This window comes from Stomoxys calcitrans, chromosome 2 (assembly GCF_963082655.1).
Source record: "Stomoxys calcitrans chromosome 2, idStoCalc2.1, whole genome shotgun sequence".
NCBI classification, from domain to species: domain Eukaryota; kingdom Metazoa; phylum Arthropoda; class Insecta; order Diptera; family Muscidae; genus Stomoxys; species Stomoxys calcitrans.
This window is the reverse complement of record NC_081553.1, coordinates 234335525-234357619: the sequence shown is the minus strand read 5'-3', so window position 1 is coordinate 234357619 and position 22095 is coordinate 234335525. Positions and strand designations below refer to the sequence as shown.

Below are 22095 nucleotides of genomic sequence, written 5' to 3'. Positions count from 1 at the left end.
GGGCCTCCTTTTTATAGCCGAGTCCGAAAGGCGTGCCACAGTGCGACACCTCTTTGGAGAGAAGTTTTACATGGCACAGCCCTCACAAATGTTGCCAGCATTAGGAGGGGAAAACCACCGCTGAACATTTTTTTTGATGGTCTCGCCAGGATTGGAACCCAAAACATTCAGCGTCATAGGCGGCCATGCTAACCTCTGCGATACGGTGGTCTTCAATGTTGGAGGATATAAAAACTAGAGTTCTTTTTTATATTAAATTATGAAACCCATGGTCTCGTCAATATTATTTCTTATTTTAGCTGGTAATCGTTGTAGCTACATGTCCTTATTTGAAGGTGGGAATCCTCGTCAAACTTTATAGGGGAGCAAGCTCGTTATCGGTATTTGAGTCAATTGCTAAAATTTTTTAAGATCATTTCCATTCAATTGCGCTATGACGGTTAAATTTTATTGTGCAAGAAAAAGGATCCTCCTCTTCTGGGAGGCCACTTGTTTCAATGTAGGGCCTATGAAGCGTCGGCACCTCAGGTTTTCGATAAAACCACAACAAAGGCTGAGCGCGTCTTACTATAATTGTCGAGTTGTTGTAGCAGTGTGTTGAACAGTGCTACCCTCTAGAATTTTTTTTCATAACAAAAACAATCATGTCGTGTCTCAAAAAAAAAACAAGGGATAAAAAAAGTTATCTTCGTCCAAAAAGGCAAAAACTCTTCTATAAAAATCAATTAAGAATAGTTTTGAAATTCATTAGGGAAAATAAGGCAGTAGTAGGCGATTTTTTGGGGTCAAAGGATTTAAAATTTGGGGGCAATGCTTGCGACATTTTATGAGGAATTCAGCCATGTACAACTGTACAACGAAGAGGAGTCGGTTTGGGCAAAGGTTCGTTGGCGTGTGCCTAAACAAACCTCAGACGAAAAGGTGATTCTTCCTAGGCAAATCAAAGAAATTTGTGAGAAAAATATAAAAAAATAATATTCTCAATTAATTCACATTTGGTAATTTCTTCTTTCACATTTGTAATCTCTCTTTCAAGACTCAGCATTTGTCACATATTTGATGTAGCTGGTCAAAATGAAATTTATAAAATTAAAAATGTTGTGTCATACCTACAAAATTAAAAAAGAAAATTATTTATAAAAAAAATATATAAATCGTTTCGATCGTTTTGACCGTTCAAGTTAAGGGCTTCTGATCATTCCCATGCCCTAGCACAAAACCGACTTCACATACAATTTTCTGGGGACATTTTGAGAAAGAGCAAAAACGTAATTTTTTTTTTAAGAAATATTCTTCAGCCAATAGCAAAAACAATCTGTATTGTTGAGTGGACACAACTGCAGGGGGATCGCAAGGACACTGTCGTCTAGTGTGGCAAAGTCAGCATTAAGTTATGTATTATAAGCCAAACGACCCGTATCTAAACCGATATTTGTCATTCCAGCCAAATTATGTTTGTAGCAATTAGACCGCTTTACTTCAATGAAACGGAAAGTCGAACGCTAAAGTTTATCGATTTTTAAAATGAACCATACAAACATTGGACATTACTTGCTTCTCCACAACGCACAACAAGATTATCCCAACCAAGTTGATGAAAATCCATGCAATTCAAAACAAGGTTTATCTCAAATTCGTGCCAAATCAGAACTTTCAGGATCAGTAAGTTTTTTTTTATGTAATATAAACCACCATTGCTGTTTGTCATTTCTTGTTCATGGGTCATGTTCTCTTTTTGTTACTCACTCTCCTCCTTCTTTGCGACGAAGTCGGCGTATCTTATGGGACGCCCATTTTTTATCCTTGCGCTTCGTTTACTTGAGGCAAAATGCACCCCCGCAAAGTCCCCGCAGGTGATGATCCAAGAAAAATGTACTTTTCCATACAGACAAACCGACAGAGACGCTATTTAAACTTATTTCAACTTGATTTTTTTGTTAATTCACCAGCGAAACAACTACTAAAATCACACGCACACACATACACTCACACGCAAAAACACTTGCACACACATCCTTTCTTTCTCATATAACATTCAACCATATCCTGCTTGTTTGTTGTTTTATTCTATACCAATTTTCATTTCAGTTGTGGCTATGTATGCATCATTTGAAATATTTCCATTTGCATCAATTCATGGTACATATTTACTTATTTCTTGGTTTTATTTACCTTCTTTTAATGCATTTGTTGGGCTTAATTCTTTTTTCAAGGTCGCTTCTTGTACATTTTCGATTTAAGAGCTTGTTTCCCTGAGGGGGTTGGTAAGTGGCTTTATTGGCTTCCTTCAAATGAATTTGGCTCTTGTGGTATTATAAATTAGGCAAATTAAAACTTTCAATTTCAAGGTTTCACTTTAATAATTAATTTATTACACTTTTCTCAATGTTTTGTTGATAGTTTTATTATGTTTTAAACGTCGTTTTCGTTCGCCGAGTACATAAACAATTAAGTTTGTTAGTGTTTGCTACTGTGAATTATTCATTCACAATAATAATCTGGTCCGCCGCGATCCGACTTGTGTACACCACCGAATAATAACAACAGAGTGAATGAGATAAAATGACTGCAACCTGCGTAAAGCAGTGTACAAAGCCGAGCCGATTTTAGCCGGCGTAGCGACGCAGCCTATTATTTTTGCTGCACCCGCGCCGCCTCCGTATTTTTTTTATCGAAACTGTGAAATTATGAAGTAGAATTAAAAATTTCTTGATTTCAATTTAAAACAACATATCAAACTTTAAACTTGATCTCAACTTCCTGACTTAAAGCTGAATGACAGACCGAGAAGTTAAGTTATTTAACTATGGGCTGTTTTATAAATCAGTCTTATTCTTTCGTTTTTTAAGAAAGGACGGAAGTATGATTATACGAATATAACTGCTGTTTTCTCATTCGCAGTAATCGATATCATCGATGTTCCGAAATCTCAGTTGCTTGCATTAGTACAGGATTCACTTATAGGAGGTTAGGTCACCTGCGAAAACATAAAGGGTATAGGCCCCATGAACATCATAAAGGATGTCAAATCTGCAGATTCAAAATGTCATCAAATAGGCGAAAACGTAAACAAAGAATGACATGACCTCGGCGCCAAGCACTGTCAAAAATTAAAGAAATGTATGTCAGCTGATCGCTTGGCTTTACCAATGGCGAAACAATTAAAAGTGGTCTCATTTGTTCAACAACCTAAAATCATATGGTGCAATCTTGCCATTAAGCTGATCGTCGTTTTGCCAACACACACACACACATTTTATTAGTGTGTTGGCAAATTAACCTAAAATTTTAAAAACGCGTGCGTGTATGAGCGGGGAACATGCGAGAAAGAATATAACAACCAAGAGAATGTAAACAAAAATCTGACTTACGTCAAACCCAGCCGGCTGTTAACAGCTGTTGGCGTGACACCACCTTTTTAAATCCGTCTTGGGCTGAACCTTACTCAGATAGTGGCACTTGCCCAACAACAAAAAAATATTGAGTGCACTATCTGTTAAAATCAGTGATTAGTGCAACTCTGATTTTGAGTATGTTACTAGTTCGCGGCATTTTTCGTTGTTTGTGTGTGTTATGAATCTTAACTATAATACCCACACACAACCAAACCTCGTTGACAGATAATGCACTTCGCGAGAAAAAATTGTACTCAGCTGTTTACGGTACACTACCGGGTAATTATGTCATGGTACTTCACGTAAAAAGCCAAATAGAGTATCTACTCTATACTACTATTCACGCCATTTTTGCTGTTTGTGTGTTATGGTTCATACGCACTTCGCGAAAAACCAATTGTATTTACTTAGCTGTGTGGTGTACACTACCTTGGTTAGTATACCTTGAGCAGTAGCAACCAGAAAATGGAGGCGATACAAAATCGTCGGCAACTGCGGTACAAATATTTTAAGAGCTTTATTGGTTAACGAATAACCGGTAGTTCTCTGTTTTTATGATTATTCATATACCATAATAAAAAAGGTCCGCCATAAAACATTTTCAAAGAACAATGACTGTGGAGTTCATAAGACATAGAGAGTGAAATAACATACAAAAACGATTCAAAATAGTAAAGCTTACAAAAATATCACAGAGCTGGTTAAAGGCGCTATTACACGGCATGTAGATGTCTTATGGCATGCCACTTTTTGTTTTCACATGTAATTGAGAATGTCAAAATTATCAATTTACGATTCATCATTTTTGCTATCACACCTGCATGTTATTTTCGTATGATATCACCTAAAAATTTGAGCTTAAAATTGTTAATGTTGTGAGAGATCTGGTTAAATTTATTTGATTGAGGTTGCTTTCATTCGGCCGACAACAAAAACAGCTGGTTGCCCAAAAAGTAATTGCGGATTTTTCATATAGTCGGCGTTGACAAATTTTTCCACAGCTTGTGACTCTGTAATTGCATTCTTTCTTCTGTCAGTTATCAGCTGTTACTTTTAGCTTGCTTTAGAAAAAAGTGTTAAAAAAGTATATTTGATTAAAGTTCATTCTAAGTTTTATTAAAAATGCATTTACTTTCTTTTAAAAAATCCGCAATTACTTTTTGGGCAACCCAATATTTTTGTCAGAAGGAATAGAACCCACTCTAATCGAAAAAAATTACAAATGCTATTTTGGGAAGTGATTTTTAGTTAGTTTAATTAGTTTAGGCAGTTTAATCAGCTGTTCCCACTACCCCACCTTATAAATGCACCTTGAACTTTAAGCGCGGTATGCACATCTGGCGAAATTTTCGTTACTACAAGAAATGCATTAACATATCCTAAACGAAATTTTCGTTGCTGTTACCGAAAATTTCGCTTGCAAGTAGGCAGCCCAAATGAAATTTTCTTTGGGTAACAGGGTGACATAATAGGCATTGGTAAATTTTTCTTGCAACTTCGAATTAAAATGTATGTTTTAATGGCTCCAAGCAACATAAAATAAAGTTATTTGCAATTAAAAACGATTAATTACAGTACATATGTAGCCAAAAATGATTAAAATTTGGCAAAAATTATAAATCGATGTTTGTCGCCAACTAGTTTTCAGTGGGACATAAATGTCTTTACTGCAACCGAAAATTTCGCCAGAGTTTATTCTCAGCTTTATACCTAACAATAAATGACGCATGCTAAACATCGTGCCTCGAACTTTAAATGCCATTTTGCCAGTTGCTCTACGTGAATAATCACAATTGTCGCATAATTGTGAATTGTTCCATTGTGAAACATGTGTTTATATTCAACATAGCAAACTCACCCCATCATGCAAATAAATGTTGTCAACTTACGGTGGTGTATTACTGTTAAGCTGGCGTTTTCTTCCCATATGTTTGGCAACACAATTCATTTTTCAACCACTCCTTCGTTGTGTGCGTCTGCAAGTAACGAAAAAAAATCCAAAGCTCAAACTTACCACAGGCAATGTGAGTGCAAATTTTCAGTCGTGTTCGTGAAATCGTCGTGTTAAGTTGATAAAAATTAAATAACATAAAAGAATAAAATTATTGGAAAATTTTTGTAAGAAAAAAATTTTCACACCACACCAGAGTCAATCAATCAATCGCTCTGTGGTCATCCGTTGCCGTTTGACCAAGAAAACGAAGCAAATTAAAGAGGAAAAAATAATTACTTGACACCAAGAGCACAAGAAATTAATTTTTTTTGCATTTAACGAAAAGCTGTTGAGAAAAAGTGACAAAAATAACGGTACATACATGAATTAACGGTGTGTTGGCGTATGAGTGTTGTATGTATGTGTGTCTGTGTGTTCATTAACTGTTAACTGAACGAACGAACGACTTTTTCTTGTCCTCCCCACATTTCGAAACGCAAAACCAAAAAAGAAACCCCTTCAATTGATTGCTTTAGATGGACCCAATATATACAATATATACAAATTAGAAAACAATAAGTAAAGCATACTTTTAGGATGAAATTCTTGACCATTTCATACGTACGCTTTGCCTAGAGTCGGGAAAAAGATGTCCTTACACATTTCAAGTTGAGTACCGTGTTCCTGCTGCATATATAGTATACTATGAGAAGAAAAAAATTTTCCGCATTATATTTTTCAATGTGTGAGATCACCACTTTTCCTGGTTGGTGTGCTTTTGACGTACGTACGTTGTGGTGGTCGTTGTCGCTGCTGTCGTCGCGGGCAGAGTGCAGAGTCAACGTTACCATACACTCTCTCTGCGAGTGTGTGTCCATACTCCGAACATTTGTTACGGCCAAAAGGAGCGATTCAGCACTTCGGTTACGAATATATATATTTTTTGCTTGTTTTTTTGTGTTTAGCTTCTTCCCAAGAACCGTGTTGTTTTTGGGTTTTTTTCTCATGCAGAGGTGATGAGTGAGAAGCAATGAATGAACAAATGTGGGGACTTTTTCAAAGACCTAAAACATGAACTAAGTCACATTTAATTAGTGACTCTCCTTAAAGTATGCTACAATTTTGTATATTACCATAGCCCTCAAATATATGTTTTGTAACTTCTTTTTTTGTATTTCCCTTCGTTTTTGTTTTCTTAATTAAAGCTTCCCATAGATGAAAATTATTTGTTTTAAATACCTCAACCCAGCAATGTGTGTTAATAATAAATGACAACGTGTACATAATTAAAAGAGCCTAAGAAGCGAAGCATAAGAATAATAATAATAATAAGAAGAAGAAGCGATAAGCAAAAGAAGAAAGAATTTATAAATGTTGTTAATTGTTGTTTGAAAATTACAAAAAACGAGCAAAGCGTACAAGCGTTTGCAGACGTTACGACATCGATCATATTTGAATTGTTATTGAATTGAATTGTGTTTTTCTTTCAATTGATTAGTTTTTCGTTAAGCAATAAAACACTTCCCTTATGATCGGCTCATTTTGGAATTTGTGTAGAGCGTGCCCATCAATGCCGGTTGACAAGGTAAGTACCCAATAACTATTGCTCCCAACTATCATTATTACCGATGGACTATTAGCAACGTCATGGTTTTCAGTGTGTGTTGTTTTTTAAGCAGGCCATTGGGTCACATTACACAAAACCCATTCAAGTGATTTCATACTGCAGTATTTTCTGCAACTAAGACAACAAAACCTACTCCACCACCAATACACCAAGCACTCAGTCACTCGCTACCTCGTTTGCTAACCATCCTCACCACAAGCACTCGCAGCCGGGGCGGGGGGAAAGGAACAACATACAAATGCAGTCCTTTTTGCTAGACATGAGTTGGTCTTGGCTGGTGTTGCTGTCGTTGGTTGTTTTTTTTTCGTTTTGGTTCGGTTTGCCTGCCTTCATTCACCTTCCCCAAGTATGAGACCAACGGCACTCACACCAAATGGATTTATTGCTAAGGATAATAAGGTCATTATATAAAGTTGCCAATAACACACACTCAGTACATTGCCGAACTACTCGAAGCTCACAACTATGTGTGCATGTGTGTGTGTGTGTCTACACAAGCACATGGCCGACGTCGTATTAGTCGGATATAAAATTGAATAGGAAAATAAGAATGCAAAACGCTTTATGCTCTTCACCATTGGGGGGTATCATACTCGTGCATGCATACACACATATATCTATGGAAAAGAGCCAGCCAGCCAGCCAGCCAGCCACCCATTTTAATAGTCCGAGTTCTTCATATGCAAGTGTGTGTGTGTACATGTTAATTTGTGTTCCACCACATGTTTCTTATAGGCCAGGACAGCACATGCATTATTCATCATGCAAAAAGACAGACATTCATTCACATGTCTACCCGTCTTGGAAAAAATCACAGGATTTGCGATATAATGTTTTCCGTTCTTGGTCCATACTTTGAAGGTTTTTTTTCTTTGTTTTTGAAGGATAATCAAAAACATTTTGGGCCAAACAAAAGGTGAATCATATTTTTTCAATCTCCTATTCTCTTAATTTGCCCATGGGCATTCCATTAAGGTACTGAGGCAAACTTCTCACAAATCAATGAGTGCTGTCCGATGCAATGTTAAGCTCAATGATAAGGCACCTCCATTTTATAGCCGAGTCCGAACGGCATGCCGCAGAGCGACACCTCTTTGGGAAGAAGTTTTTACATGGCAAAGTAACTCACAAATGTCGCCAGCATTAGGAGTGGATAACCACCGTTGAAAATGTTTCTGATGTTCCTGCCAGGATTCTAACCTATGCTTATATAAAAATCAATCTATTTTTATACCCACTACCGTAACATAGGGGTTATATTCATTTAGTCATTTCATTTGCAACACAACGAAATATCTATTTCCGATCCCACAAAGTATATATGTTTCGGATCGTCCTAAAATTCTAAAATGATTTAACGATGTCCATGTGTCTGTCCGTCCGTCTGTTGTAATCACTCTAGAGCCTTCAACAATTCAGATATTGAGCTGAAATTTGGCACAGATACGTCTTTTTGATACACGCTGGTTAAGTTCTTGAAAGGGCCAAATCGGACCATATTTGGATATAGCTGCTATATTGACCGATTTTCCGATAAAGGGTCTAATGCCCATAAAAACTTTATTTTTCATCCGATTTTGCTAAAATTTGAAACAGTGAATAGTTTAAGGCTTCCTAACAACTGACCCAAATATGGTTAAGATCGGACTATATTTAGATATAGCTACCATATAGACCGATCTCCAGGTGAAGGGTCTGAAGACCATAAAAGCTCTATTTATTACCCGATTTCGCTGAAATTGCAACAGTGGGATATTTGAAGCCTCCCGACTTACTTGAATGGGCTATGACAGAATTGGCTAGTGGAACAGAATAGCGTTCCAAGAGCCTCGATCTTCTGCGCTCATTCTAAAATCTCTGACACCAAGTTTCGAGGTGTCTCCCACAACTTGATCTTTCCATCGGGCTTTTGGTCTTCCCGGTTTGCGTGTACCACCGTGTTTGCCTACAAAAGACTTCTTTGCTGGAGCTTTTCCATCCATTCTGACAACATGACCTAGCCAACGCAGCCGTTGTATTTTGATGCGTGTAACTATGCTATCGTCGTCACACAGCTCATACAGCTCGTGGTTCATATGCCGCCTGTATTCTCCGTTAACGCAAACTGGTCCATATATTTTACGAAGAATCTTTCTCTCAAATACTCCAAGCACTGCCTCATCTGCTTTCTCAAGTACCCAAGGCTCCCGACATCTGACCTAAATATAGATTAGATCGGACCATATTTAGATATAGCTGCCATATAGACCGATCTCCCGATAAAGGGTCTGAAGCCCACAAAAGCTTTATTTAATACCCGATTTCGCTGAAATTTGGAATAGTTCGCAGTTTTAAGCTACACAACATCCGACCAAATATGGTACATATCGGACTATATTTAGATATAGCTTTCATATAGACGGATCTGCCGATAAAGGGTCTGAAGCCCATAAAAGCTTCATTTATTACCTGATTTCGCTGAAATCTCAAACAGTGAGTAGGTTAAGACCTCCCAACATCTAACCTAAATATGGTTCAGATCGGACTATATTTAGATATAGCTGCCATATAGACCGATCTACCGATGAAAGGTCTGAAGCCCATAAAAGCTTTATTTATTACCCGATTTCGCTATAATTTGAAACAGTGGGTTATTTTTAGCCTCCTGACACCCGATCTAAATATGGTTCAGATCGGACTATATTTAGATATAGCTGTCATAAAGACCGATCTGCCGATAAGGGGTCCGAAGCCCGTAAAAGCTTTATTTATTACCCGATTTCGCTGAAATTTGAAACAGTGAGTAGCTTAAGACCTCCCAACATCCGACCTTAATATGGTTCAGATCGGACTATATTTAGATATAGCTGCCATATTGATCGATCTGCTGATAAGGGGTCTGAAGCCAATAAAAGCTTTATTTATTACCCGATTTCGCCGAAATTTGAAACAGTGAGTAGGTTAAGACCTCCTAACATCCGACCTAAATATGGTTCAGATCAGACTATATTTAGATATAGCTGCCGTATAGACCGATCTGCCGATAAAGGGTCTGAAGCCCATAAAAGCTTTATTTTTTAACCGATTTCGGTAAAATTTCAAACAGTGAGTTATTTTTAGCCTCCTGACACCCGACCTAAATATGGTTCAGATCGGACTATATTTAGATATAGCTGTCATATAGACCGATCTGCCGATAAGGGGTCTGAAGCCCGTAAAAGCTTTATTTATTACCCGATTTCGCTGAAATTTGAAACAGTGAGTTTTTCTGAGCCTTACGATATCCGACCTTAATATGGTTCAGATCGGTTTATAATTGGATATATCTGCCAAAAAGACCAATATTTTGTTCTACAAAATTGAATTGTGACATATACATTAGATCACTCAATGTCTGTGCCGAATTTGGGTGATTAAGTTATCCAATTTTCACTGGATTGTGACGATATGGAGTTTACATATATATCCGAGGTGGTGGGTATCCAAAGTTCGGCCCGGCCAAACTTAATGCCTTTTTACTTGTTCTTGGTTTGTTGGATTGGGTTAGGTTAGGTTAAAGTGGCTGCATATTTTTGAAACAGACTTAGTCATAGCAGCGACAGACCAGGCCTCTGGTGGGAATCGAACCCACGATCCCCCACTGGTACGACCTTCTTGGTTTGTATCTTCTGTATAGGATTCATTTGCTGTGTTTTATTTTAGTGCTGGATAGACAAGCCGTGAAGGGCAAAAATGAAGCGCAAAGAAAGGGTCTGTTTGCTTGCCATGAGATGTACAAACAAAACGAGGAAAAACATGCAAATATTTGTAAAATTTATAACTAAAATTTGCAAACCCTGTGTGGACATAGCAGTTAAATAAAACTTGTTAATATTTGTGCACGTAATTGTATAAATATTTGGTTTTAATTATATTTTACCATTCATAATAGAGGTATTTCTGTATTTTATTTGCCATAAACCTGAACTGGTGATTTATCCAGAACTTTTTGCAGAACTTGTCCTGGATAGATGCAATTTTCATACAAATTTCATTGCACTGTACTATATATAGTACTTAAACAAAACACAGCTATTATTGCTATGGCCTTCACACTGGATGGAAGTCATACGAACTAGTATGTTGGGCTACACCAATGTTCTTGTTTGCTATGTTGAAGGATGTTTGGACCTTCCCCCTTACAAACGATTTTGCAAATGGAATATTTCTGGCAAAGTTTCATCGCTTTCATCTACTACTACCCGACGTACGTCGGTATTCAAATCCTGGCGAGAAAATCAGAAAAAAATATCAAAAATAAATATTATCCCATTGGCGGGATACTAATTTCGTCCTTGTGTTTGTAACACCTCTAAATATACGTCTGAGACCCCATAAAGTATATATGTTCTTGATCGTCATGTCATTTTAAGTTGATCTAGCCATGTCCGTCCATCTGTCCGTCCGTCTGTCCGTCCGTCCGTCTGTTCGTCCATCCGTCTGTCTGTCGAAAGCACGCTAACTTTCGAAGGAGTGAAGCTAGGCGATTGAAATTTTGCACAAATACTTTTTTTTAGTATAGGTCGGTTGGGACGGTAAAAGGGCCAAATAGGTCCATGTTTTGATATAGCTGCCATATAAACCGATCTTGGGTCATGACTTCTTGAAATGAGTTCTTTTGTTATGACTTCCACTAACTGTGCTAAGTATGATGCAAATCGGTACATAACCTGATATAGCTGCCATATAAACCGATCTGGGACCTTGACTTCTTGAGCCTCTAGAGGGCTTCTTGAGCCTCTAGAGGGTTTCTTGAGCCTCTAGAGGGCTAGAGAAAATTCAAACGATAGGATTGAGCTGGGGGACAATATAAGACTGAAATGGCCTTAATCCTTGGCCTGTGGTTGATTACGAACCTGTTACATGTCAAATCACTGGAATTGAATATGTTGCACCATATGAACAACAAGGGGCTCAAAGAAAGGTATTTGGAAGTACGGTCGAAATGCGATTTCCAATTCTCGTGAGGCATATCACACTCGAATCTTAAGGCAGGAGTAAATCCCAAATTCCTTCGTTCGGGCAAATCAAGGGAGAAATAGAATAAGGGATTCAAGTATAAAGTATTTTTTGAAGTATTTTTAAGTTCTCTTGGGCATAATTTCTGCATCATGGTTATATACTAACATAGTTTGGCTAAATCTAGCTAATTTACTGGTAGTTTGCAATGCATATATGTAAGTTTTGGTTAAAAATCAAAAAGCATTTATTTGCATACCGGAAGAAGAGCACAATCACATGAATATTGCCTTAAATGTGGCAAGATAGATGTGTGTGTATTAAAATATACATACACACATACACTTACAACAAATCTTCCGCAACACATTTCTTTACGCAATTGTATTCACTTTGAAGGAGTCATAAAAAGCAATGACAATCAATTTATTCGATGCCATAAAGAAAACACACGAAGACGAAGAGAAAGGGAGCAACTTTAACAGTTAGTTCTGCAAATAGTTGTGTTTGGGAAAAAAAGAAAGCACCATAGTACAAGGCTTAATAAAATGTGAGCGTGTGCATAGAAGAGAACTGTGAACGAAAATCAATATTATTTGAAGAGGAAAAGTAGTGAGTGAGTGCCATTCAATTGCTTGCGGACAGTAAGAATATCAACAATAATGTGCATACATATGAGAAACCAGCATACGTAGTCCATACATACCTATGCACATATTCAACAAAGTACAGCTAAGGAAAGAGGAATACCAAAAAATTGACTTATAAAACAAAAACAAAAAAGGCAAACGAAAGGAAATTAAACAAGAAGAAGCAGAATAAGATTAAAACCTGCGACAAGTGGTGGCAACTGTAAAAGCAAAACCCTACTCTTTCTCACTAAAAGACTTCAGAGAAAAGACATAACAATTGGTTGGCACCTTCAAGAGAGAGTAGAAAAATAATTTATTACATAGCCCCTAGAAGCAGGCAATGAAAATGAATTCAACTCAAACAGCTGGTAACTAATAACGGTCATGCAAAAACCCCCCACACAGGCAGTGAGAGAGCAAACGTACAACCAGCCACTTAGAGAGAGAGAGAGAACAAGAGAGAACCCAGTTTCATGTTCACCGCATGTGCTTTGAAATCTCTTAATAACAGCAACAACAACCAAGAGCATCTGTGGCACCCAAAAGCAGAATGGCCAAAACGACCCTTTAACATTCTCTTGCCGTATGGCTGGAGCCGGCTTTTGACTGTAAGCTGGATGGCTGACTGCCTTCGAAGCATAATACACAAGACACGAGCGACCATCGAACAGAACAGAATGTTGTTGTTGTTGCCATTGTATTGCTGCGATGGCGATAAAGAGAACGAACAAGGATAAAAGAAGGACAACAACAGTATGTTAATATGACATGGTGTGGTTGCTTTAAATAGTAAACTTACTACTATTACATCAGCAAGTGTGTTGGCAACTTCCACTACTATCTACATACACTACATCTTGTCTCCACTTCAAACACCACCCACTTTACCCTCTCTCTCTTAGTTGTCCTCCTTTTTTGGTTTGCATTTTCAAAAAATTTTAATCTGGAGTTTGCATTTTAATTTCATTACAAAAGTGCCGGTTATAAATCGCCATGTGCTGCTTTGACAAATAATGTAGGGTTTCGACCCCGCTGTCATCAGCTTTGTCGTCATCATCATTATCCGTGTTTGTTGGAAGGATTGTGTGTGGAAGACAGTTGAGTTTTTCAGTTGTTCCAAGTTTTTCCATCATTTCTGGGTGTTGATGAGTCATCGTAAAGAAAATTTCGATTTTAATACGGTGGATTGGAAAAACATGAAAAATAGGCAATTCGTGCAAGTTTTCATGGGACATATTTAACTTACAAAGCGAATTAATAGACATGCAAAAAAAAAAAATGAATGAAAACAATAAACAACAAATAATTCCGAATAAATAGTCTGACTAAGACCATGCCAAGAGTCCTATCGTTTATAAAGGCAGCTAATTCTTTGGAATATACTTCAAGTAGAAAGGACTTTTGCCTTTTATGTCTATCGTTTTGTATCATTAAGCGATGGTAGCAGATAATTTAGACATTTTCATATTATATTTTGCATTAGCAAGCAAAACAAAGTATTTAATATTTCTATAGTTATTGCGTTTTTTTTTTGGGGGGCGAGTTTTTACTTCGTTAATTCCTCGCGTGCCCTTCTATTACAGTAAGATGAAATTATAATATGTGGGTGAGTTCAAACGGGCGTCATATGTACTTCAGTTTGGGCCTTCAAGAAAATGGCTCTTCGTAGGCAAAGTTGTCAAAATTCATTTATTTTTATACCCTCCACCATAGGATGGGGTATACTAATTTCGTCATTCTGTTAGTAACACCTCGAAATATGCATCTGAGATCCCATAAGGTATATATATTCTTGATCGTCAAGTCGTTTTAAGTCGATTTAGCCTTGTCCGTCCGTCTGTTCGTCCGTCCGTCTGTTCGTCCGTCCGTCTGTTCGTCCGTCCGTCCGTCTGTCTGTCGAAAGCACGCCAACTTTCAAAGGAGTAAAGCTAGCCGCTTGAAATTTTGCACAAATACTTTTTATTAGTGTAGTTCGGTTGGGATTGCAAATGGGCCAAATCAGTCCATGGTTTGATATAGCTGCCATATAAACCGATCTTGGGTCTTGACTTCTTGAGCCACTAGAGGACCCAATTTTAGTCCGATTTGGCTGAAATTTTGCACGTGGTGTTTCGTCACAACTTCTAACAACTGTGATAAGTATAGATCAAATCGGTTCATAAACTAATATAGCTGCCATATAAACCGATCTGGGGGCTTGACTTCTTGAGCCTCTAGAAGGCGCAATTCTCGTCCGATTTGACTGACATTTTGCACGTAGTGTTTTGGTATCACTTCCAACATCTGCGCTAATTATGGTTCAAATCGGTCCATGTTTTGATATAGCTGCCATATAAACCGATCTTGGGTCTTGACTTCGTGAGCCTCTAGAGGGCGCAATTCTCGTCCGATTTGACTGACACGTGCAACAATTGTGTTAAGTACGATTCTAATCGGTTCGTAATCTGGTATAGCTGTCATATAAACCCTTCTTGGATCTTGATTCCTTCAGCCAATAGAGCGCGCAAATCTCATCCGATTTGGCTGAAATTTTGCATGAGGTGTTATGTTATGACTTCCAATAACTGTGATAAATATGGCGCAAATCGGTACATAACCTGATATAGCTGCCATATAAACCGATCTGGGATCTTGACTTCTTGAGCCTCTAGAGGGCGCAATTCCCATCCGATTTGGAAGAAATTTGGTACGACGGCTTCTCTCAACCTTCAACGTACGTGTCTAATATGGTCTGAATAGATTAATAGCTTGATACAGCTCCCATATAAACCGATCTCCAGATTTTGGTTCATGAGCCCCTACGAGTCTTGATATAGCTCCAATAGCATAACAGTTCTTATTCAATATTCTTTGTTTGCCTAAAATGAGATACCGCGCATAGAACTCGACAAATGCGATCCATGGTAGAGGGTATATAAGAGACTCCGTAAACAGTTTGCTTGCAAGATTTCCAAGTTCGAAGAAGAACCGCTTCCCTACACACTATTTAATACTTATATTCCCATGAACATTCCCTTAAGGAACAGGGGATACTTCTTCCATATCAATGCGTGCAGTCCGATTTAAATTTTGAGCTCAATGATAAGGGACCTCCTTATTTATACTGAGTCCGAACGGTGTGATGCATAGCGACACCACTTGGTAGAGAAGTTTTAACATGACAGAATACCTCACAAATGTAGCCAGCATTAGTAAGGGGATAACCACCGTTGTTTACGCCGGGAATTGAACCCAAGCGTTCGGCGTCATAGGTGGACATGTAAACCTCTGCTTCAGAAAATAAATTCTTTTTTAACTATGACTTTCATGGAATATGACCGCCTTAATGTGTGGGCCCCTTCGGTTAAGACCCTGTGATAATTGCGCATTTAGTGAACAGCAAAGCAAACACAAGACTATAACAAAATACAAGGAAAAACAACAAAAAACATAGTAATGATGAATAAAAATGCAAATTTCTTTGTGCATGTCTTCTGTTACATGTCGACTAAATGCAAGAAAAACAGCAGCCATAGCGGAGCAGAAAGTTTTCGCTGTCGGTTTTTTTGCTTTGTACTAGCAGTGGTGTTATTTTTCCATGAGACACACACCTGGCCCAGGGACGAGGCTGCTCTACCTCCTCAATACACAGCAGTTTGGTATGGCCTGACAGTGCTGCGATGTGGTGCATGCAGCCATACACTGGCAGCGAGACTGGTGCTGGTACTACCGTTGAATGTTGAATGTTGGTGGTGCATGAACTGTAACCATAAAACTGTAGAAAAGCCAAAAACCACTGAAAATGCTACAAAAAATAAAAAGAGCAAAAATTATCAACGTTAAATTGGTTTACAGTGAAGCGAAACTAAACATATGTATGTACCCGAAGCTGTAGTTAGAAAATCCTAAATGATTTGCATTCGGCTGCGAGCGAAGAAGAAGATTTATGGCTAAGATCATTGCCGGCTGATTATTTTAGTAAAATTTGAATAAATTGGCAGCTAAGTGAAATAGTGAAATATGTTGTTATGCTCCAGAAGAGTTATGCTTGTCGAACATCATAATTGGGGAATATCACATTTGTGGTACACCCAGAAAAATAAGTTTGTTGATATCAGCAATCAATGTCTGCTGATTTTATATTAAAAAAAATTAAATTTTATACAAACAAATTTGTGAACATCTTAGGGATCGTTAAGGAATTTTCAATTTATTGATTTATTTTTTTTTAATCATAAATAAGATTTTAGGAGACTTTTTGTCTGCAGTGATTTGATATCTACAAAAAATTATTAAATTGCTGAAAGTTTGGTAAAATTATATTCAGAAACCCTTTAGAACTTGATAAGATAAAATTTCATTTATAATGATTCACATTTTTGATTTTTTAAGGCTAAAATCAACATTTGCTGTGTGAATACAGCAGACAATATTTGCTATTTTAGCAAAAAAATTACTGCTGTTTTATTTTCAGCACACTTTTTGGTCACAAGTTTGTTGCTGTTTCAACTTTAATAATAAATTTGTTAACAGATTCCGTACATACATGCGAATTATATTTCGAATCTGACTTTTGCCTAATAAAGTTTGTATTTGAACCGTTTTTTCAGCAAAACGCAAAGTTTGGTGAAAATGGGACAGCAAAGATTTTCTGTTATTTTCAGATAGCAAAATGCTGATATAAGCCTTAAAATATCCAAAATGCTGTAAAACTTTGAACCGATCTTTCTATTTGTCTTCCTTGCACCTAGAAATTTGTCATATACACTCACAGAAATTTGTTAGTACGATAGGTTAGGCTAGGTTGAAAAGTGGTTGCAGATATTAATCGGCTCCATGCCACTATGGGCATACTCCTAAGCCAGTAATCGGCTTGTTGTTTATTCTAAAAACTAAAAATTAATCTCGAAAAGAAAATCCAAGTTAGGAATTCCGTGCTACCTATAAAAACCTTAATTCTTTTCCCCAAAGTTGGTCATGCCTGGTATTGTGTCCTCTCCTAAGTACCGGTGTCTGTTGGCCGCGAAAGCCGGGCAATGACGTAGAAAATACTCCAATGTCTCATCATCTTCCCCACATGCCCTACATATACTAGCACTTGCCGCACTGATTTTGCATAAGTAAGCTCTTAATCATATGTGTCCCGTCATGATGCCGAAATCTTTATCGACCTCCTTTCTACTTCCTTTCAGTAATAGCCCTGCTTATCACGATACGGATCTCCACATAGGATTTTCGTTGCCCTACCGATCATTTCGCATCCAGAGTGTTACATGCGCCTTTGTTGACCACGCGCTTAACTCAAACTGCGTCGACCCGAAAGGCTTCAGGTTAGCCAATTTTATCGACGGCAGTTCTCAGACCTTCACCGCCAAATCGTCTACTCTTTCATTACGCCATACTCCGCTAAGAGCCGGCACTCAAACAATGCGGATTTTGCCATCTTTAGAGAAGGCGTTAATCTCCTTCTTACACTCCAAGACTGTTCGTGACCTTACCGTCAGCTGTTATCGCGCTGATGGCCAGTTTACTGTCCGTAAAGATGTTGACACTCAATGTCCTCGCGTGAACACCACACCACCTCACGCATTCCGTGATCGCTCGGATTATTAGAAGCAACAAAACACAAAGTCTGCCGAAAATGAGACAGCTAAAATTGTCTGCTACCATGTTTGTTGGCAGTCACGACAAAACACTACCTGCAAAGATTCAGTCCCATGGGACAACAATTGTGGTTTCCAAGGGGTCAAGATGTCAAATCGGGATATCGAATTATATGCGAGCTATGTCAGGTTATACACTGATTTCGACCATACTCGACACGGCTGTTTGAAGTCGTGACAGAACGCTAATTGCAATCTTTCAGCCTGATCGGATAAAAATTGCCGCTTCTAGGGGCTCAATATGTCAAATCAGGTGATTACTTAATATGGGAGTTATATCAGGTTATACGCCGATTCGGACAATGTTTACTTGTCAACAACAGAATACTACGAAAAAAAAAAAAATTTCAGCCAAATCGGGTAACAATTGCGATACCTAAGAGCTCAAGATGTCAAATATCGAGGCACGATCGTTGGAAGTCGTAACAGAACTACATGCCAAATTTTGCAAAAGCTTCTAGGTGCTCAAGAAATTAAGTCAAGCTTGACGCCTACGACCCCTATCATGATTTCCACAGGCCGACGGACGGGCATGGCATGGCGACTAAGAATGTCAAGACAATCAAGAATATATATACTAGGGTGGGTTGATTTGTATGGATGAAAATGAATTAAAAATCGTATAGCAAAAACGTAATCTATATAAAACTCTAAGAAAATTTCCGATGAAATCATGGATCTAAACTGAAACCCTAATGAGCGTCTCTCGATTTGGAAAAAGCTATTATTTGTAGCATTTTTTTGGCAAAGGCGGGCAAATACATTTTCAAGTCGACAGACTTGTATTAGGATTTTATTTTAGACACACGGTTTCTACAGAGAATTTTTTTAGAATTTTACGTTTTTGCTATACGAATTAAAAAATATCAACCCGCCCTTATATATACTATATGGTATCGCAGATAAATATTTCAATGTGTTACAAACGGAATGACCCCCCTCCTCCCATCCTATGGTGATGGGTATAAAAAATCATTTGAATACTTTATGGGGAAAAATTTTGTAAAATTGGCTGGGATTCTCCTGCAAATAAAACAAAATTCAAAATATGGTTCTACATTGTCCTTCATAATGGCCTCAAACACTGTGCTAAAAAAAACCCGTCTTTTTTGTGGCATTGTGTTTTTGCCGTCTGAACACGAATGCAGTGTAAAGCTTAAAGAGGGGGTTTTTTTAATTTTCTCTACCAAAACTACTTTGCATACTTGAGAAGCAGAACAGCTTTATTGTATTTTAACCACCAACTGGACGGATTATTTTAATTGCTAGAGGAGAGAACAAACATTTCATGTCTAAAGCCCCTCTTTCTTGCCTTTTTTCGAAAAGGGTTTACTTAAAGCCCCCCCCCCTAACTTATCCCATCAATGGTGTTGTGTTTCATTTAAGAATAATAGACTTAAAAATGTAAGATTAACACTTGAGTTTTATTAAAAAATGGGCTTTATGGAATGGTAGACTTTTACGAATATCTACATGTTCAACTGTTGCAGTATTAGGGTGCCTCATAAAAAATAACTGAATTGTTTTAAACCCAACGCCAAAAGATGAGACAAACTAGTTCGTCTCATCTTTTGGTCTGAACTTAGAAGTTTAATTAACTATGGTCGTAAAAACACTTTTTTCGTTTGCCGGAAGGCTTCTCGAGTCACAAATTCTTAGAATTCGTTAAAAAGAAAATTTTAGATAGGAATTCCGTGCTACTTACAAAATCCTTAATTGTTTTCAATACCACTCCCCTTAGTTGGTTCATGTCTGATATTGTGTCTCCACCTAAGTACCGGTATCTGGACGCGAAAGCCGACAATGACAAAGGAAATGCTCCTACGCCTCATCATCTTCCCCTTATGCCCTACACATGCTATCACTTGCCGCACCAATTTTACATAAGTGAGCTCTTAGTCCTATGTGTCCCGTCATGATACCAATAGCTATACTGACCTCGTTCTTGCTTTCTTTCAGTATTAGCCTCGACTTCTCACGATCTGGATCCCCCCATAGGATATTCGCCGTCCTACCGACCGTTTCGCTGTTCCACAATGTTGCATGCGCATTCGTCGCCCACTCCCTAATCTCGGACTGCGTAGACCCGAAAGGCTTCGGGTAAACCAAGCTTATTGGTGGCAGTCCTCTGGCCTTCACCGCCAAATCGTCTGCCCTTTCATTTCCCCTTACTCCGTTAAGCCCCGCCTGTAGGACCGTATTATGGTCAGGCAGTCTAAAACAAATCTCAGTCCCCTAGCTTTGATCCATCCGTGTAACATGGTCTTCCAGATGGCAATACTAGGGTTCCGTCAATCCAAGACTGTGCCGATGGCAGCAGTGCCTCGCACTCGACTTCGAGGTTCATCTTAGGTATCCGATCGGAAACCTCTTCCCTTCAACTCCCATCCTCAATCCATTCTTCCATCGCCTTAAGTCTCATACCGCAGTGGATGCCTCACATTTAATCTGTATGTCCAGGATTCGGACACAAACGTTTAGGGTCATAGGGGGACATGCTAACTTATGCGCTGCGGTGTCCTCCTACAGGTCTGCATACCTAGCAATAATTGGAGTGGGATATTTAATGGACTATCATTAGTATACGCCGATGTTCTGCGGAATTTCATGGGTCTCCTCCAGTTTGTGGCGATGCAGGCTGGTATCGGGACCGATACAAACCAATTGTCTTCGGGGATCAACACTCAATTGAAATGCATCGTTGCGTCCCAAAAAAGATTGGTGAGATCTGGCCAAGGCAGCACTGGATTTAGTCAAGAAGGAAGATATTCCTTGTCGACCAATGGCGCATGCTCAGATACCAAGGATTTCCTCAGATCCTGAATCCATACTTGGAAGACTAAGGGAATGTAATCCCAATATTTTAACCACCCACTGGAAGATTGGATGGTGATGGTGACCGGAGACGTGCGGTTTTCGTACTTAACTCCAGCTGTCTGGGGGATTTGTATCCTACGGATTCAAGTTGAAACTAAAGTTTTATAGAAGCGGTAGGGTTGGGAAATCAGGAGACGACTCAGCAGTTGTGGCTAAACACTTGCCTGAGGAACTTTCGGCCACATCGCTAACGTCTGGTGGATTGCAGGAGACTGAAAATCCCCCTGCCACGATCAAAAAAGGAGGGGAAGGCATCGAAAAGTTTTGTATGGGTGGGTCACTCGCTTGGACTGGGCTCAAGGTGTGCGCCAGCGGTTAAAAACGGAACTCAAAAAGTACTTCGACAGCAGCAGCTAGTGAAGCATCTTAGGAGGAATCGTCCGCCTTGAAAATGTCCTGTGACCTGAGGAAGAGTGATTCCATAGTTTTCTCACCGTAGATGCGTACGGCAGCTCATCATGACAAGATCTAACGAATCTTGTGGGGATAAACTCTTGGCGGAATAAGAAGACGAGGCTAACGCAACACTAGTGGAAGTTCTGAATCCTGACTATGGTCCGGTTTCTGCAGAGAAATCTCCACCATTGCAAGGCTTTAAATCGAGAGATCGGTTAATATAACAGATATATCTAAATTTGGACCGATCTGGGTCGAATTGAAGAAGTATGTCGAAGGGCCTAACACAACTCACTGTCCGAAATTTCGACGAAATCGGACAATAAATGCGCCTTTTATGGGCCCAAGACCTTAAATCAAGAGATCGGTCTATATGGCAGCTATAACCAAATTTTGACCGACCTGGACCAAATTAAAGAAGGATGTCGAATGGCCCTACACAACACACTGCCCCAAATTTCGAGGAAATAGGAAAATAAATGCGCCTTTTATAGACCCAAGACCTTAAATCGAGAGATCGGTCTATATGGCAGCTTTACCCAAATCTGGACCGACCAGGGCCAAATTTAAGAGGGATGCACAGTGGTCCGTTTTGTCCAGGGAGGTCCAGTGGTAG

At 38.6% G+C, this 22095-nt stretch overlaps 2 protein-coding genes across 17 annotated transcripts in view; one reads left to right on the top strand and one right to left on the bottom strand.

Annotated features, from left to right (window-relative positions):
- Positions 1 to 2547, bottom strand: part of LOC106095616 (alpha-mannosidase 2) — a 62616-nt gene extending 60069 nt beyond the window's left edge. For both annotated transcript variants that reach the window (XM_013262861.2, XM_013262860.2), the window contains exon 1: positions 2173 to 2547. The gene's annotated coding sequence lies outside the window, so the exon portion shown is untranslated. The remainder of the gene's footprint in view (positions 1 to 2172) is intronic.
- Positions 716 to 22095, top strand: part of LOC106095618 (uncharacterized) — a 161665-nt gene continuing 140285 nt past the window's right edge. For 3 of the 15 annotated variants that reach the window (XM_059363845.1, XM_059363844.1, XM_059363831.1), the window contains exons 1-2: positions 5453 to 5746; positions 6534 to 6913. In XM_059363845.1, the coding sequence (XP_059219828.1) occupies positions 6857 to 6913 (57 nt within the window). In that variant the 5' untranslated portion in view covers positions 5453 to 5746; positions 6534 to 6856. Of the gene's footprint in view, positions 953 to 1036; positions 1380 to 1444; positions 1663 to 5452; positions 5747 to 6533; positions 6914 to 22095 lie in introns of those variants that run through there. The other 12 variants (XM_059363830.1, XM_059363841.1, XM_059363839.1 and 9 more) reach the window with 12 other exon arrangements.